This window comes from Podarcis melisellensis, assembly GCF_964234715.1.
Source record: "Podarcis melisellensis genome assembly, chromosome: 13".
Lineage (NCBI taxonomy): Eukaryota > Metazoa > Chordata > Lepidosauria > Squamata > Lacertidae > Podarcis > Podarcis melisellensis.
In genome coordinates, this window is record NC_138545.1 from 29,517,789 (window position 1) to 29,536,529 (window position 18,741).

At 47.2% G+C, this 18,741-nt stretch overlaps 1 protein-coding gene across 1 annotated transcript in view; it reads left to right on the forward strand.

The window, feature by feature from the left end:
• The window catches only part of THRA (thyroid hormone receptor alpha), a 120,154-nt gene that overhangs the window by 82,180 nt on the left and 19,233 nt on the right, over positions 1–18,741 (forward strand). Inside the window, exons 3-6 of the mRNA XM_081886401.1 lie at positions 6,763–6,824; positions 12,533–12,633; positions 16,301–16,448; positions 16,852–17,057. Coding sequence (XP_081742527.1) covers positions 6,763–6,824; positions 12,533–12,633; positions 16,301–16,448; positions 16,852–17,057 — 517 coding nt within the window. The remainder of the gene's footprint in view (positions 1–6,762; positions 6,825–12,532; positions 12,634–16,300; positions 16,449–16,851; positions 17,058–18,741) is intronic.

The window sequence follows — 18,741 nt, forward strand, 5'->3', positions numbered from 1 at the left end:
CAATGGCCAAACGAATAGCCTTCCTAATGTTTACCCTGGATGGGGGGGGGGGTAAGCTGGAGATAGCTGCCAAGTTTCTCCAACACGCAACGAGGACTCGTGAACGTTACACAACAGTGTTTTAATTGTTCGAGGCAGATTTTGCTGGTTTTTATTGTATTGAACCTTTCGAAATTTTGACCATATGTCAATAAAAGGTTTGAAAGCATGACAACGCAATATAAAAAACAGTCTGAAGCAACTTCAGGTGGGCTCCCCAAAATATACAGGGCAGAGAGGAGGTCCTTAAAGTACAGATTCCAGAAACCTTGGAGCGGGCAAAGCCATTAATGTTAAAATGTCATTGGAGCACTTTGAAATGTGTGGTGCAGCCGCGTGGCCGCCTCCTTCGGGGTCTGCAGAAGAGGCGTCACCTATGGACTCCTTGCCCTGCCAAGTACCTGGAGCCCAGAGCGAGAACATTTTGATTCTGTCCCCTGCTCCACCTTCTCCCCACCTTCTTGCCCGCCCAGGGAATCCCAGGTGCCGAGAGGGGGCACCTCCGTGCCTCCCGTGTCTCGCTGCCGGGCACACGCTGTCCTCAGGTGCCGAGCCGGCCTTGCTGGCCAGGAGCCAAGGCTCCTCATGCACAGCCCCTGCGGAGGAACAGCAGAGCACAGTCTGGCGCTGGTCCCAGGAACTCCTGGTACAAGCCGTGCCTACAGGCCTTACGTGGACAAGAGGACATCCTGTTGGGGAGCTTTTGCAGTCGCCTGTGGGGTGCGGGGGGGGGGGGAGAGAGAGAGAGGAGGAGGTGGACAAGACAAACTGGTAGTACCAGCCTTGCCTACCCACCCCTCTCACTCCCCCCCCCCTTCTGTAGTCACTGTTGACGGTCTTTTTTTAGAAGCCTGCATTGTGTACATGCTGACGTGTTGTGTTTGTTCAAAGGCTGCACGTACGCACCGCCCCGGCTTGTGTTATTGTTGGGTCCTTTCCCCAAACGACACTTAAATCATTTCTCTCTCTCCCCCCCCCCCCTTCGTGTTTCCTGTTGGTGTGATTCAAGCGTTTAAGCCCTCTGTTGGCTGGGGGGGGGGGGAAGCCTCCAAACGGAAATTTGTATCAGAGCAGCTGTTCAAAAGGACTAGTTCTCTCTGCAACGGCAAGAGCATCTGTCGCTTTGGACTGTAGGTGAGGGCTCATATTGTGAAGCTCTCACCCAAACAAACTAGTGTGTGTGTTTGGAGGGGAGGGTAGATTAAAGCCCTTCTCCCTGAAATCTAGTTCTCTGAGGGAATGGCTTTTGTATGGGTAGGAACTGAGTCCTGTCAGTCTCAATCTGCTGCCTGAAGCACCCAAGCACAGGTGCAAGACTAAACCAAAGGCATAGAAAGCCTAGCAGAACAAAATGATGGCATTCCTGCCTCACCGTGAAGGGCCTTCTGGCTGCCACTGCATCTTTCCCTCTATTTCTGATGATCAGGGTATGAGTGCTGTTTGTAGCAAAACAGCAGCACCCATGCACAAAGGGGGGGGGGGTGTCAGCACACCTAGGGGGACATGGAAGCTGCCAAAATTAATAATAATAATAATAATAATAATAATAATAATAATAATAATATCCTTAGGTAAAAAAGCTGGGGGGAGGGGGGAAACCCAAAACAGCCTAGTGAGGACTGTGCAGCACTCATTGATCATGGAACATTGATTGTCTATTGAGGGGAGATGGACAACTGGGTACAAAGGGGATGGAGTGGAGTTTCATCACAGAGGTGAGCATCAATGGCTGACTGGAATAGCTAACAGGAACACTCCATGCCGCAACATTTTGTTGCAGTCTGCATATACAGTGGTACCTCAGGTTAAGTACTTAATTCATTCTGGAGGTCCGTTCTTAACCTGAAAGTGTTCTTAACCTGAAGCACCACTTTAGCTAATGGGGCCTCCTGCTGCCGCCGCACCGCCGGAGCACAGTTTCTGTTCTCATCCTGAAGCAAAGTTCTTAACCCGAGGTAATATTTCTGGGTTAGCGGACTCTGTAACCTGAAACATATGTAACTTGAAGCGTATGTAACCCGAGGTACCACTGTAATAGTTTCCCTGATTCTTCCCACCCCCCTGCTTTGAAACCAACCTATTTGCAAAAGTCATTTTGAAACTTGCTGTGTTGGGTGACCCTTGCTCTGAAAAGCGTGTTCAAAATTAAAAGGTTTGGGAACTCAAACTAGACCAAATTACAGGAAAACACCAAAGAATTACACAGATTAAAATAGCTCAGCAGGTAAGAAAACAACCAACACTAACTTATCCAGCTAATTAACATAAACGCTTACACTTAAATCTGAGTAGGTTGAGCAAAGGGACAAGAAGCCGTCAAGCTCATTATTTCTGAGGTTCTAACCTATTCCCATAAACCAGGCTTAAAGGGGTGACATCATCACACTTGCTTAGGAAAGGAATTATTTTACTGATTTTAAGAAGGCTGCAAGATTGGGCTCAGGTCCGTTCTTAACCTTAACCTGTGGGTAAGAGACCCCACAGCCCTGGGACCTTTTGCCCAAGGAGGCCCATGTAAGCCAAACATTGCAACCTTTTAAAAATCCATTCAGACATTTCCTTTCCTAAGCAATCTTCCAAAAGTCTCTCGCAAATAGGGTGGCGCAAATAGTTTCTCTATTTCAGTACTATACATTTGCAAAAATGTGTGTCTTCTTGGCTCCCCCTTCTGCATTCCACTCGTGCCGCTGCTGCCAATGGGGTATCGGCATGCAAATAAGGCTGCAGTGACTGGCGGCCGATTGGGTGAGCTGCCACTGAGGTCATCCTTTGTTGTTGTTTTTTAATCTAGGCCAAAAAGGACATTTTGTCTTTTGAATTTAATTTGGAAGGAAAAGCTGGGGGCAGGGGGGGGGGGCGGGGAGACACTTTCATGCACACAGATTTCCCCTTCTTCCTTGGTTTGGGAGCAGGTAATAATACGATTATTTAAAACAAAGGGTGTCCTTTAAACACATTGCAAAGATTTTTAAAAACCTCCTCTTTAAAATCTATCTATATATAAATGATATAAGCTGTTGAGAGGTCAGTCCCGACAAAACTGGGGCAGTGGGTGAGAGCTGATGGAATACCATACAAGTTTTAAAAAACACACACACACACCCCACACACATTATTGCTGTTTATTTACTATTTTTTAAAGTGCCTCAATGCTAGATGCTCTACATGTGAATTAGAGCAAATTCTGTTCACAGGATGACATTGTTGTGTGTTTCATTTTTTAAAAAAATAATGCATGAATCTTGAACTCCTTCCTGTTAATCAGCCCTCCCACATTTGAGTTGTGATCTCCCGATAGCATTCACTTGCCTTCACTGCCTAATCTGTGTAGCCTTTTCCTCTTGAATTGCAGTTTCCTCCCTTTCCCAATCCTCTTGAAACTGGGGGGTGGGGAAGAGCGAGATTATTCAGTTTGCAGTTAATCCTAACGCTGTTTTTGGGGTTAAGCTGGTTGGAAAAAAACCAGAAAACCGATCACCACTGTGTGCCTCCGTACACCTCTTTGGGAAATTGAGAAGAGCTATAGCTTATTGGTTGCGCGGCTGATTTGCATGCATAAGGTTCTAGATTCAATCCTCCGCATCTACAGGAAGGGCTGGCAGGTACCCTGGAGAGCCACTGCTGCTGCCAGTCAGTGTAGATCTTACTGAATTAGATGGGCGTAGAATCATAGAATTATGGTGCTGGAGGAGACTCTTGAAAGTCCCATGGACTGCAAGAAGATCAAACCTCTCCATTCTTAAGGAGTGAGTGCTCACTGGAAGGACAGATCCTGAAGCTGAGGCTCCAATACTTTGGCCACCTCATGAGAAGAGAAGACTCCCTGGAAAAGACCCTGATGCTGGGAAAGATGGAGGGCACAAAGAGAAGGGGACGACAGAGGACGAGATGGTTGGACAGTGTTCTCAAAGCTACCAGCATGAGTTTGACCAAACTGCGGGAGGCAGTGGAAGACAGGAGTGTCTGGCGTGCTCTGGTCCATGGGGTCACGAAGAGTCGGACACGACTAAACGACTAAACGTCAACAACAGAATCATAGAATTGTGTAGATTTAGTCATCCACCCTTGGGTGGTTGGCTAGTAGCTTACTTGGCAATTTCGCTCACTGGCTTTTGCACCGGGAAATATGCATAAAATGAAACCAGCCTTGCAACATCTGCTGCAGTGTTCAGTCAGGGGCAGGGAGGAGAAATGGAAGGGAAATGACATCAGATACAAATATAGCCACCCTGTAGCATCAACTAAGCCTTTTCAAGCTCAGAAATCCTGTTGAAAGAACAAACCACACCAGCTTCCTGATTGCCACCAGTCTCTTGTTCCCAAAATCAGTGCGGTGTTGTTGCTTTCAATTATAAAAATTGCAAATGTATAGACTTGGCCGTGAAAAGCGACTAATAAATAACTGGAGCAAAATAATTAAATAAATGTGTCATTCCAAAGGAATGTTTTAAGAATACATGTTCCAGTTATTTATAAACTCTTTCCACTTTTACCAGAATCTTTAATGGGTTGTAAGAAGGCAGTCAACTATGTATATAGATAGAGATAGAAGGTCAATTTTTCCACCTTGGCTATGCCCAATACTTACCTCAACTATTTGGAAACTGGAACGATCATCAGTGATTTCCAATACTTAACTTACTTCAAATAATCTTTTCTGCAAGATTTAATTTTTCAGCAAGAGTCTGGAGTATTTTTCTTGCATAGTTTAAGAAGGGGGGGGGAGAGAAATTAGATTCTCAGAAGGTTGGCTTCTGTTCACAAAGCACTTGCTCAACTTTAGAACTCTGTTAGTTTATTACATTTGGATAGGAGATGTTTTTGAAAAGTTTGGATTGCCTTATATTGCATTATGGGTAACAAGGAGTTTTGGGGTTGGGACCACTTATGAGTTAAGTCAGCTTTTCATTAAAAATGAGCATTCTGTGATAACAATCATCTAGATTTTAATGTGTGAACAAAAGCAAATTGAAGATGCATAATGTACCTCATTACTCCTTCCTCAAATCTGCAGCTTCTAATGGTGGCTGAATTGGGAGCTTGTGACAGCAGGCATTCCCTGTACAGTGGTACCTCAGGTTACATACGCTTCAGGTTACAGACTCCGCTAACCCAGAAATAGTTCTTCAGGTGAAGAACTTTGCTTCAGGATGAGAACAGAAATAGGCTCCGGCGGTGTGGCAGCAGCAGGAGGCCCCATTAGCTAAAGTGGTGCTTCAGGTTAAGAACAGTTTCAGGTTAAGTACGGACCTCTGGAACGAATTAAGTACTTAACCTGAGGTCCCACTGTATTACTGAGCTCTTTCTTCTTCTCCCTGTTTCCACATAGCATCTACAATTCAGCTGCAAACTGAATTGCCTTCACATCTTTTCACTCTTACTTTCCTTTCTGGAGGTCAAAGGCAAGGATGCATTCCCACCCCAAAATCCCAGGAATTGTAGTTTACCCCTCGAAGCTACAACTCCCAACAAAATTCCCTTAACAAAATTCCCAGGATTTTTGAGGGGGGAGAGAATGTGCTTTAAATGTATGGTGTGTGCTCAGCCATAGTATTGCTGGACTTAACACTAGAGAGTTCAGTTCCCTGTTTTGCTGTGAAGCTCACTAGGTGGGTTAGGTTTTTTTTGTTTTACTGAGCATAACAAACATGGGTTGGCATGGGCTGCAGTGTTAGAAACTGAGATATGAGAGCATGGAGCTAAATGGCACCTTAAACCTGGGTTATGGGCGCAACAATGGAATGTCTAAGCACGCTTTTTAATAGCGAGAATACAAAGCTGAAAATGAATGAACTGCAGCTAAAATACTATATTCATTTTTCACATGGTCTAGTCCTTCCCACCCCCCTAATATTCTTAAGAGGGTTTCTACTCCAGTCTTCACAGAGTACAGTCGTACCTTGGTTCTCAAACGCCTTGGTACTCGGATGTTTGGCTCCCAAACGCCGCAAACCCGGAAGTGAGTGTTCCGGGTTGCGAACATCTTTCGGAAGCCGATCATCCAACACGGCTCCTGCGGCCTTAGTTGTCGAACGGACTCCTGGAACAGATTAAGTTTGACAACCAAGGTACGACTGTAGCTGGAAGTGGGGAGGCGGAAAAAGGTCCTCTTTTCCTTCAACTCTGCAGTTTTGACCTGAAATCTTAGGCGCAGTAGTGCGCCCAGAGCTCAGAAACTGCTTGCGCTAATGAAATTCTCTATTGCAACATGTGCCTAGAACAATGGGAGTTCCAAACACTGGTGGGCTGAGTTGCTGGTGGTGGTTTGGCTTCTCTCTTTTGACCTCCTGCTGCAAAGTCATGCCGGCTCTGGGGTGAGCGTGCTCTAAAGGCCGAGGCAAAGGAGAGCATGGGAATCTCAGGTCAAGAAGGGGCTAGCTATGTCTCCACATCTGCATATGTGTGTGCGTATGTGTTTGTGTGCATGGTGAACCTTCTTCCCAACCCGCTTATCACTTCTGCTGCTCTCAGATAACATAAAGTGAGACCACTTGTACTGCTCTCCACGCCTCCTGGGTTCTTTAAGAGGTGTGGGATGATGGAACTGGAGCTGTATGAAGCGAGAGGGTAAAGCTTGTGTGTGGCCCTTGGGAAAGCTTTTTAAGGGCTGCAGATTCGGATAAAAAGCAATAAGGCTGTGGCAGGTGCAGGTTGCCCTTCCCCTGATGAATCCACAGTTCTGTTTTGTTTTAAATGTCCTCTCCCCTTCTTTCTTCTCCGCAGGTGGCCGGATGGGAAACGTAAAAGAAAAAGCAGCCAATGTTCGGTGAAAAGCAGTATGTCAGGTAAGCCACCCTTTTCAGGCTGTTTAAATCTGCAGAATCGTAGCTATTTGTCCAGCTCCCACCAGCAGCTCACTTGCATCCCTGATCGCTCTGCTTAATCAAGAATAATCAAGAACAAAGTGGGCTGCAGCAAGCGGAGACCAGGCCTTCCACAGCCACAGTCTTGCGAAGCCAAATGCCTCCCAAATGACTCGAGCAAGTGAGCCAAGCCACATACTTCAGAGCCAGGGAATACGTAGATATGTATCTGAGGCAGTTTGAGCTGACAAGATTAGTCTCTTTCCGGCACCCCTGCCTCCAATCAAACTACTATTTAAGCCTTCATGCTACAGCAATCTGTCCCTCAAGATTCCTCAGAAATATTTTTAGTGGTATGTGACTTTTAGTGCCACACGATGGTTTCTCTCTAGAAAGTTGTAGCAAAACCTTCTCTTGATGCCCCAGAAAAAAAATACATATTAAAGGGGAAAGGAGAAATGCAGGCAGGAGGGGTGGGGAGACTTCATTGATGCAAACAAGCGATGCCCCCAGACTCCAGAATATAAATAACAGGATATCCTCCCGAAATTTATCCAACTCTGTCCTTGAACCCATTGAAGTCCTTTTGATGTTTTCCACTGGCCCAGAGAAGGAGGTCACGGGGCAGCTCAGGATATCGGTTCTCAAACGGCAGAGTCTGCAGCCGGAAGATAAACCACTAAAGGGCTGGGGGGTGCAAGAGGTGAGGCCACAATGGGTCATGGGGCAAAGGCGCAGTGATGTGCGGGTTTGTGAATGAGAGTACTCAGCCGGATATTTGCTTCTTAGGATAAAACACTCCCCATTGGTCTGCCACCCGCTCAAGTCAGCCACCCTCTCCCCACACAGAAACACGTTCCAAATCAAATCATTTTGATTCCCATCTCCCATTAAAACCATCAGTTCTTCAAAGCTCTCACTTTAATAATACCTGAGGTTTCTCCCCCAAAATACAGTAGTAGTGGTCGTATTGCTATTATTATTGCTACTGTTGCTATTCTAATTATTAATATTATTACTGCCACATTTATGAATCGCTTCCCATGAGGCATTCCGAAGCTGCGTACAATATAATTTAAGAGGTTTATTAAGTGGTTACATGAATAAAAACAATTGCACATATAACAACCATTTTAAATAAATAAAAACCTTTTCTCATATTTTGTTTTTTATGTTGTAGACTGCCCTGTAGTCCCTTGATGAAGGGCGGTATATAAATTTAATAAGAGCAATAACAATTTTATATGTAGAGCGCGCACATGCATGCACGTGCACACACACACAGCAACAATAGCACATGTGTAAATTCAGTTCACATCCCATGCAGATACCAACTAGGATAAAGATCTCCATTTAGAAGACATGCAGTAGCTCATTTTACAACGAAAGGAGCAAGATGCTTCGAGGGAGGGAGGGAGAGAGATACTAGGTTTGAGATTTTACGTAGCAGGTCCAAGGGGGGAAACCCTGGAGAGGAGGGGACTTGGGCAGCTGTGGAAAGTCAGGGGCCTTCAGTCTCCACAAATGCTTCATAGGGGCAAGACCTACCAAAGAAGAGTCATTGTGCTCGTTAGGCCTGACACATCCTGTGCAGATCCAGCTTTTCTAACCGCTTGCTGTGTGTGATTCCCTGCTGGTTCGCTGCTATCATTGTGGAAGTGTCCTAGTTCAGTGCCAGAGCACACCCACTGGCTGCCAAAGATTCACCGGGTTCAGCTTCTGTGATCTCCAAGGAAGGCTGGGATTGACTCCTGCCTGAACCCCTGAAAAGCTACTGCCAGTCAGGGTGGACCCTGTGGTTTGGATCCTATGTTCAGCTTCCCCATTTCCCTATTCTGTCCTCTCCCGTCTTGAATAGGTCTCTTCCAATGGAACCTTCACTGTTTGCAGTACGTCCGGCATTACTATTTTCCTTTTGCTGTTTGTGGGTTGGGAGGTTGGTTTTGTGCTGGTCCTCCCAGCCTGGTCTAAAGGGCAAAGACATCCCTTTCCTTAGAAGAGTCATTGCAAAGGGCTGGGTCCATGCCTTCTGTTCCAAGGGAAGACGATACCTTTGTGACCCATGAAGGACACAGGAACTCATGGTAAAATAAAAATCCTCCTCCTCAAATCAAATACACAATGTAATGTGTGTTGTGGGTGGCAGTCACATATGGCATGCAGTGTGCCATTTGCATGGGCCATGCATACTAGTTTATCTTCTATGGCACACATTAGATCGTAACATGCCTGTGGGAAGTCCATTAATATGCCACGCTAAAGAGGATTCCCCGTTCGGTGGCTGTGTAAATGGGATACCTTTTCACAGTCCGTTTTTCGTCTCATGGAAGCTGATTTTTCAGTCTCAAACGTGGAAATGGGAATCAGTCTAACATGGCTGCAAATTGTGTGGTCTCTTGGGGAGGGGGGAAAGCGTCACAGCAGAACTCGGAGCTTTCTCTTCCTACCCAGATGCTAGCTGTCTTGCTGGCAAAGGAGAGGGGAGGGCTTCTCGTCTTCCCTCCTGCCCCCAACCTCCCGGCACCAAAAGCCATCATGCTTTCATGTTGCTAACAGCTGTATTCCAGATGAGTTTAAGACCTTGTCTTTCTTCTCTCACATCCTCATCCCATTGCCTCCATCTGGAAAATCACACAGGGTTTGAGGGACCTTCTAGCTCCTAAACTACAAGGGCCAATTTGCGGCATGATACTTTCCCCAGTAGGGATTTATACTGGCGTAGGGAAACCATGTGTAAATTTGTCGTGTGTGCACAAAAGTGCACAAGTATATGTGGCTGTATGGAAAACGTCGCGTCAGAATTGGCCCTCGGCCAACTCTTATCCTGTTTATCTTTTGAGAGAAAGCTCCAAACTCCACTCACCCAACACAATCACTGGTGTTTCTCACAGTGAACATGTGGCACATCCGTAACATGCATGTGTCGTTTATATACTGATATACATACATCAGAACCCCCAAGCATGTGCAATGGGAGATTTTAAAGAAAATCACATCTTTCATGTTTGCTCCCAGATGCTCTTGGCACTCACTCTCACACACACACATCATATAATTCTTTATAAATTCTATAAATCGGCCATCAATTCTATAAATCGGAAAAGGCCAACGAAACAGAAGGGCCAAGTTGAACGTGAGCATTTGTTGGCAGGAAATGGGAATGTGCAGGCAAAAGAGGCTTTGGGGAGGGGTAAGGGATTGTGGGCCAAGCAGGCCGAGAAGGTGGCCTGAATTTTGCATGTTTCGTTTATTTATTTATTTGGATCTCTCGCTCCTTCCATCCAGTCTCGGATGCTGCAAATATCTAAGCAACATGCCACTGCTTTAAGGCAGCTGAGACCTAGGCTTTATCCCCCTCCACACGGGCATACCAGTGCCGCAAGGGGGGCACGTCCCCTTTTCCGTCATGGCTGGGTCATCCTAGGGTCACATGGAGGTGACCCTTGCCACAACCCTAGACAATAGGACATTGTGAGGGCAGGGGGTGAACGAGAGAACACAGCTCCTTTTCCTGGAAGGGGGCAGAGGGGGCACCTTCATTATCAGGGCTGATGAGGCCCTGGAGGGTAAGCAAGGTTACGTGAGTTGGGGGTGGGGGTGGCAGGAGATAATTGGAAGGGGGGGTCGCAGGCTGCTTCCTTCCCCTTCAACAACCCCCCACAAGCCCAGAGATAAAGAGCCTTTTTGTGGACGTACATGGCTGTTGTGTTTTCTGCATGAAAGACGCCCTCGTTAGCGGTACTTTAAATAGCCTTTCAGAAAGACTAACGAAGCCTGGAAGTGGGGGGGAACAGACAAGGACAGGCCTTGCCATTGCCCCCTCCCTCCTGGAATGTGGGGTCAGAGGGGATCTTGAGAGCCATTCAGGCCTTGGGGTGCCTGTGCTGTGAGGGGTGGGCCGCAAAGGAGGACTGCAGTCTTCATGTTTTGCCAGCGAAGCAAAGCCAAGTCAGATATGAGGCAGCTTAGAAATTAAAGTTGGGGCAAATACTTGTATCCTGCTACCCCCCCCCCTCCATGAAAGTCATATGTGGTGCTGTCCCACTTTATGTTCATAACAACCCTTCATTGTAGGAAAGTCAAAGCAAACGGCCCAAGTTTCGCCCAGTGAGCTTGATGTGGCTGCCGGTAGATTTGAAACCAGGTTGACCTGGTACAAGTTAGCATTCATAAAGAGAAGAGTAGCTCTGAGCATATGCTCAGATTTCCAGAATGCCCTTTCCAGAAGACCTAGTCAGAAAGGGTTTGAGAGGAAGTTGTAAGGGCTTCAGGAATGATCCCTGACTACTGAAACATGAAATGGGGCTCACCAGCAAAGCCTCTCTCTGGCCTTCCTTGCTTCATATATGCTCCACATATACAGACACCAGCTTTCTCACTCTCCAGCTCTGTCCCTGCTCTCTGATCCTCATTCACTCCGCCTGTGCTTCCCTCCCTCTTCACAGTGGTCTAACTGGGAGGTCACTACAGCATGGATCACTGAAAGCCAGGCTGACCCAGGCCCAGGAATGGCTGCAGCTGGTCAACCAGCCTAAGCTGGGCATAAGCTCCCCTTGCCTAAGTGGCTCCAATGACAAGTTGGAATCCAGGAGTGATCCCAGACTATGAACCTGTTCCTTCAGGGGGAAAGCCATGCCTCCCAGGATAGGTCATGCACCTAATTCCCGGATATAGAAGCCATCCGCTCACAGCATCTCCATCTTTATTAGCCCCCACCCAGCCCTTCACCATTTCCAGACACCAGTCCAGCACCTTCACACTTCACAGATGGAATGGAGAGAGAGACCCCCAGACAGCAATACAGTGGTACCTTGGTTCTCATATTTAATCCGTTCCGGAAGTCGGTTCCAAAACCAAAGCGTTCCAAAACCGAGGCATGCTTTCCCATAGAAAGTCATGCAAAATGGATTAATCCATTCCAGACTTTTAAAAACTACCCCTAAAACAGCAATTTGACATGAATTTACTATCTAATGAGACTATTGATCCATAAAATGGAAGCAATGAAAGCAGTCACACAATCAATCAATCAATCAATCAGTAGCTGAACTGGGTTCCACACATTCACAAAAACGAAAGAGCCACAAAAAATGCAAAATAGATAGCAAAAACAGACAGACCTCAGCATAACACTCAAAACAGAAGTGTGGCACTCAAAACGGAGCATGTTCTACTTCTGAAAAAAGTTCGCAAACCGGAACACTTACTTCTGGGTTTGCAGTGCTTGGGTTCCAAGTTGTTTTGAGTACCAAGGCATTTGAGAACCAAAGTACTACTGTAATGTGGTAGCATGGGGGAAGCATCACAGGACCATTAATAAAGCAGATTAAATTTGCCACTAAAGCAGTGTTACTGTGCCAAAACCACGTTGCACCGGCAACACAACACCCATCTGGAAGGGCTTGTAGTGTCTTAACCTTGTGGTTTTGTGCAGCTTGGTTGTGTTGCTTGTGTTTCTAAAAAGGAGGCGACTTTGAGAGCTGCGAGTGGCTAGTAAAGTGTGTTGCTTTTAAAGATATAAAATTGTGATACGGCCCCTTTGTGTTTCAGAGGTGATATGGGTCTAGCCAGCAGGTAATGATGACCAGTGAAAGAGAGTAAGGGTGGGCAGGCCCATTGAAGTCTGGTGTGTCCCAGTTCTGTATTCCCCCTTCCAGCTCTGATCTCTCCATTCTTGTTTTCTCCTCCAGGGTACATCCCTAGCTACTTGGACAAAGATGAGCAGTGCGTTGTATGTGGAGACAAAGCCACGGGGTACCACTACCGATGTATTACCTGTGAAGGCTGCAAGGTAATGGAAACATGGGAAGGCCATCTGGCCCGAGCGGCTCACTAGACTAGAGGGTGAATTCTCTCCTTTGACTTGGTGCCTCTGCATGACCCCAGGCAGCTGCCAAGGATGGCACTGCCCAGGACTTGGGTTTTTTGGGAAGCATTTTGGTCCTTTTCGCAGCAGGGGCCAGAGGAAGGCTGTGGGTGAGCCTGGTGCTAAGTGAGGCAGGGGAAGGGTGTGGAAGGTTTGAGCCAAATGTGTGAGCAGCAGTCGCTCAGAATTTCTGGGCCAAGCTTCACTGAGATATATAGAAGGATAGGAATTGATATGTCTTGGCAAACTGCAGTGTGGAATGGATAAAGCCAGATTTTTACAGTGATGGGAGCTAGACAAATTAATATTTTCCGTGGTCTCTGGTTGCATTTCTTAATTTGTTGACTCTTCTTCTGTTCCACATTTACCTTACTGATCTGTCAGCCTCCCCCACTGCCATCACCCTCCCCCAGGATTCTTTTCACCGCCTCTGTTGTGCTCTTTCTCCAAGGGACTTGGAGTGGGGCCTGTGTGGGGTTTCCCAGCTTTCTCTTCACCAGGTTAGGCTGGCAGGTAATGATTTTGGCCCTGTGCATTTTATAGATGTGTAGGTGTTTGAACCCACATCTCCTTGGTCTAGGGCCAACTACCTAGCTGCCACCACACCACAGTAATGACCGTATGTCACTAGCATGCTTGGGGCTGCATAGGACACAGTCGTGATAAACTTTTCTGCCCAAAGTGTCTGCAAGTCAGTACAGTCGTACCTTGGATCCTGAACGCTTTGCGAATCAAATGTTTTGGCTCCCGAATGCCGCAAACCCGGAAGTGAGTGTTCTGGTTTGCAAACGTTCTTTGGAACGCGAATGTCTGATGCGACTTCCGATTGGCTGCAGGAGCTTTCTGCAGCCAATCAGAAGCTGTGCCTTGGTTTCTGAATGTTTTGGAAGTCGAACAGACTTCCGGAACAGATTCCGTTCGACTTCTGAGGTACCACTGTATTAGGTGGACAAAACCAGAAGATTTGGAAGTAGAGAGCATGGATTCACAAAATAAGTGGGGATGGGGTAGAGTAGAATTAAAAGGCCCTTGAGGGACAGGTGAGATGTGCCTGAGGAGTGGATCAGGAAGGACTTTCCTGGAGGAGAGGACCTTGACAGAACAGAGAGGGTTGTTGCTGCAGGCAGAGTGCTCAGATTAATCAAAGGCAGGGAGATGGGAGAATGAGCCTAAGGGGCCTGGTTAAGAACAACCCAGCAGTTTTGGGAAAATTCAAATGGCACCCCACATTCCATAAATGCAACTCACCATGGCATCCTTTTGTGCAAGCCTCATTGCGGTGGGCAAGAATGCTGCCATTTATTTTGTTTTTTGTACAGCAGAACTTTCTAGTGGATTGTGTGCCTCAAGGGTCAGATCCTGTGTAAAGCCAGTGTGGTGTAGTGGTTAGCGTGCTGTGCTAGGTCTGTGAAGACACCGGCTCAATGTCTCCCCCTCTTCCCAATCCACAGTGCCCAATGGGTGACGTTGGATCAGTCATACCCTCTCAGCCTGACCCACCTCACCATTGGTTGGTGAGAAGACAACATATGTGTCTATGTAGGGGAGAGTCATGCTTGCTAGCTTGAGCTCGTTGGAAGAAATCCAGGTTACGAGTGTAGCTTAATTTAATGAAATACGTGCACGTCTCGCTCAGCTGCCCTTAATGGTGTCTAAAACCTATGAACTGAGGTGTCCGCTTTGCTGTATGTACCTTGTGGGAGTGTCAACTCCAGTTGGCAAAAGAACTTGTGAGAAAAGGAGCAACATATGGAGGAAGGGAAACAGCAAAGAGAACGGGAAAATAGAATCCACGCTGAGAAATTGAAGGAGGTTGTGCCAAAAAGAGAGAGAGAGAGAGCGGGGAGAGTACTGTTTCTTCTGTAGTATTGACTTCCAGGCATTACTTATGAGTGCTGATCTTGAGATTTCCCAGCGCAACATGTGGTTTTCCCAGGCAAGAGATTTGTTTTATTGCACTGTATTAACGTCAGTTTTGTGGTGCTGATTATGACTTAGTTAGGCACTGGGTACTGTTTGCAAAGAGGCACCCCTCATTCCAGTGCCCCCCTCCTCTCATGTTCTCGGCACATGGTGAGCCTTCCTGGGTGATCTAAGGTCACTGGGCACTGGGAGGGGGGGTCTTAAAAGGGCCCTAGTGGCAGGGTAGAAGAGTCTGGCATTAATATAACCAGTCATGCTGGGCCCCTAATGAGGGAGGACACATTTTAGGACCAAACTTGAGTACGGTAAGTGTGTGTTTAGCAAATGAATAAATCACTCCCACATGCCTATATGTTGTAATAATAATAATAATAATAATAATAATAATAATAATAATAATAAATTCTATTATTTATACCCCACCCGTCTGTCTGGGTTTCCCAGTGTGCAAATGAGTGTTCATTGGAGGGCGGGGTTAAAACCTCCCCCTCAACTCGGCTGCTTTAAATCCTTTCTCCCCAGCTCACTTCCACTATTGAACTCAGGCAGACAGGAAATAGCTTGGAAACAGTTGAGTGCAATAGTTTCCAATTGATGGAACGTGACCAACAAACTGCTGTGCCCTGACCTAAAGTGGGTCTCTTGCCAGAAGCAGTTCCCCTGCCCCCTCCCGCACACACATTCTTCTTTGAGAGAGAGGAAAGAAAGAGAGGACAACAAAACTTAACAAAAAGAGAAAAGGAAAGGCAGGCATGTGCAGTAAAAGCAGGCAGAGATAACTCAAGACCTCTCTGTTCCTAAAGCGGAACATTCAAACGACAGAGATTTGAGCTGCCCCTGATTCTTACCCCAGAATCTACTGACTACTGCAGATTGCCAGCCCTGGGTGCAGGGCGGAGTGCAAGATGGGGTGCTCCTGGCTTTGAAGGAAGTTGAAAAACTAGTGGCAGCTTTGAGTCGCCGTTAAAGGTTGTACAGTGGTACCTCAGGTTACATACGCTTCAGGTTACATACGCTTCAGGTTACAGACTCCGCTAACCCAGAAATAGTACCTCAGGTTAAGAACTTTGCTTCAGGATGAGAACAGAAATTGTGTTCCGGCGGCAGCAGGAGGCCCCATTAGCTAAAGTGGTACCTCAGGTTAAGAACAGTTTCAGGTTAAGAACGGACCTCGAGAACAAATTAAGTACTTAACCGGAGGTACCACTGTATAGAGAGAGAGCTAGCAGATCCAACCTATGAGGCACAACCTGCTGAGACGTTCTCCAACATACACCTAGACAGAAATGAATGGGAGCAGTATGAGAGCACAATAGGGGGTGGAGAACATCCTTGTCAGTTGTGCCCCATGTTGATGAATGGGAGGCCTTTGGGGCAGCCCCAGGACTTGTAGATTAGAACCACAGATTAGATTAGAACATGGGAGCGCACCACCTCAACTTCCGCAATAGAAAATCACCCATTTGCCTGATGGACTTGTATTTCTAAGATGCAAGCCCTAATACGCTTGGCGTTGGTGGTTATAATGGGCAGGAGTCCCGTTGGAAGTGCCAATAGGGCTGTACCCCGTTGGTTAGAAAACAAGACCCGAGTGGGTGGCTTGGAAAACGGAAGACGCTCCTTCCTTCTCAGGACTGCCTGGTTCTGATTCCGCTCTTCCCCTCTGCAGGGCTTTTTCCGGCGGACCATCCAGAAGAATCTGCACCCGACATACTCCTGCAAGTACGATGCCTCCTGCGTCATCGACAAGATCACCCGCAACCAGTGCCAGCTTTGCCGATTCAAGAAGTGCATTGCCGTTGGCATGGCCATGGACTGTAAGGGCGTTGCGCCCGCTATGGAGGGATGCGAGGGTTGGGGAAGACGAGGGAGGGAGCGGTTGCAACCGGGGATCCCATCACGGAAATAAATGTAGCCAAGGATGTGGGGGCAGGGAGGGGGCATGCTGCTTGTTCCAACATAGAGTTGTGTGGGACCATCTATTAATCCCAATGTAATTGGGGCCATTGTTGCGGCATGAGAACCCCACGGGCCGGAGTAAGCGGCCTCAGAATTCCGTAGGCTGTCACAGGAGCCGGCCAATCAAATGGCTTCTTGTGAGGCCATTCAGCGCATTGGTTAGTGGGCTGCTGGATGCGACGGGCGCCACACAGAGTTCTGATTGGCTGTGTGTGAGGCCCCACTGCCCACTCATGCCTCTCCATTCTTCGCGCCCCCTAGTGGTGCTGGATGACTCCAAGAGGGTAGCCAAGCGGAAGCTGATTGAAGAGAACCGGGAGAGGCGGCGCAAGGAAGAGATGATGAAATCCCTTCAGCACAGGCCGGAGCCAACCACGGAGGAGTGGGAGCTGATCCACATCGCCACGGAGGCGCACCGCAGCACCAACGCCCAAGGCAGCCACTGGAAGCAGAAGCGGAAATTCCTGGTAAATGGCGGAGGCGGGTGCGACAGGCAGAGCCTTAACCAGGGGTTGCATGTATTTGTCAGAATTGATCTGGTGCAGGATCCCACACAATCTCTTCTTCTTATTCCTTGCTTTCTTTTTGGATTAACATTTCCTGGCTCTTCTTCCCCGGTTTCTGAGCGTCCATATCTTTCCCCCAACCTTTGCGTGCTAGCTCACAGACATTGTGAAAATCTGGCAGAATAGAGGGTGCCAAATGAGCAGATAACAACAGGTATATCTTGTTTTGCATCAGGGCTGGGTTACGTGTCTGTGTGTGCATGCAAAGTCCACGTAGCTTTGCTTAACACTTTCCTTTATTTTGGGTTTTGTTCTTATTCTACCATGCGTAAGCTAGGTTCTGTAGAGAACAGGAAGTAGCATGGTTACTACCTAGGGAGCTAGCCATGCATACGGGCCACTTCTCCTGCATGTCTTCCTAATCCTGTGGAAACAAATGCGCACACACACACACACACACACACACACACACACACAAATATGTGTGCAGATATACAGTCATACCTCGGCTCCCAAACGCCTTGGGAGTCTAACATTTCGGCTCTCGAATGATCGAAAACCGGAAGTGAGTGTTCTGGTTTTCAAACGTTCTCTAGGAAGCCAAATGACCAATAGGGCTTCTGCAGCTTCCACTTGGCTGCAGAAGCTTCCTGCAGCCAATCAGAAGCCGCACTTTGGAAGTCGCATGTTTCAGAAGTTGGACGGACTTCCGGAACTGATTCTGTTCGACTTCCGAGGTACGACTGTATATCTGTAGTATAAAACCATACACAGTGGTGCACACTCCAGCCAAATTTCCAATAAACAGTTTTGAAGCCCCTTCTATTTCAGGAGGATATATGTAGGCATGTGCTAAACCCTCTAATTGAAATTGATTGGATTTAAAACTGCTTAACATTGGTGGTGCCCACTCTGAACGAAACGTATTGGTTTCCTTTTCCAGACTGCCGTATGCATTAAATTTGACCTTTTTTTATGTGGTGAGATTGTAACCCATGCTTAGACTTAGCACTGGTAGTAAGCTCGGAAGTCAAAACATATGGCGATAAAATCCAAGATCTCAATAGTTTTAATTAAATAAAGGTTTCTCCTCCTCCCACAGCTTTAGCAAATGATTCAGGCCCTACAGAGGGACCTTTGAAGGGTTAAAGTGATTGAGCAAAGGGACACAGCTGTGACCTCTCAGCTCCCTCCAAGGGCAGATGGGCCGGAAACCCCCCAACCCAGCCCCCTCCCTTCCCCCTTGCCTCACACGAGTAGAGATTGCTGGTGTGGGGTGCCCTCTTCTGGCCACAGTCAGCTAGTGCCAGGGCAGGTCAGGACATAGAGGTCAAGGGAAGTGGGGCTTGAGGGGAGGGGGAGAAAGGAAATCAGAGGCCAGCAGGCAGGGTGGCTCTTGGAGAAACATTTCTCTCTCGTAGTCCTTCTTCTCCCCACCACCAAACGCACACAAGGGTAGAGGGAAGTCAGGGAATTGGAAAAATCCCATACAGTATTTTGATACTGAATTGAATGTAGAAACATTATGCAAAACGGTACAGTTGTTCAAATTTTTATTTTTTATTTCTTAACGTTTATTGTTATAAGATGCTTGTTATAATGAAAACCAATAAAAATATTAACACACACACACACACACACAAAC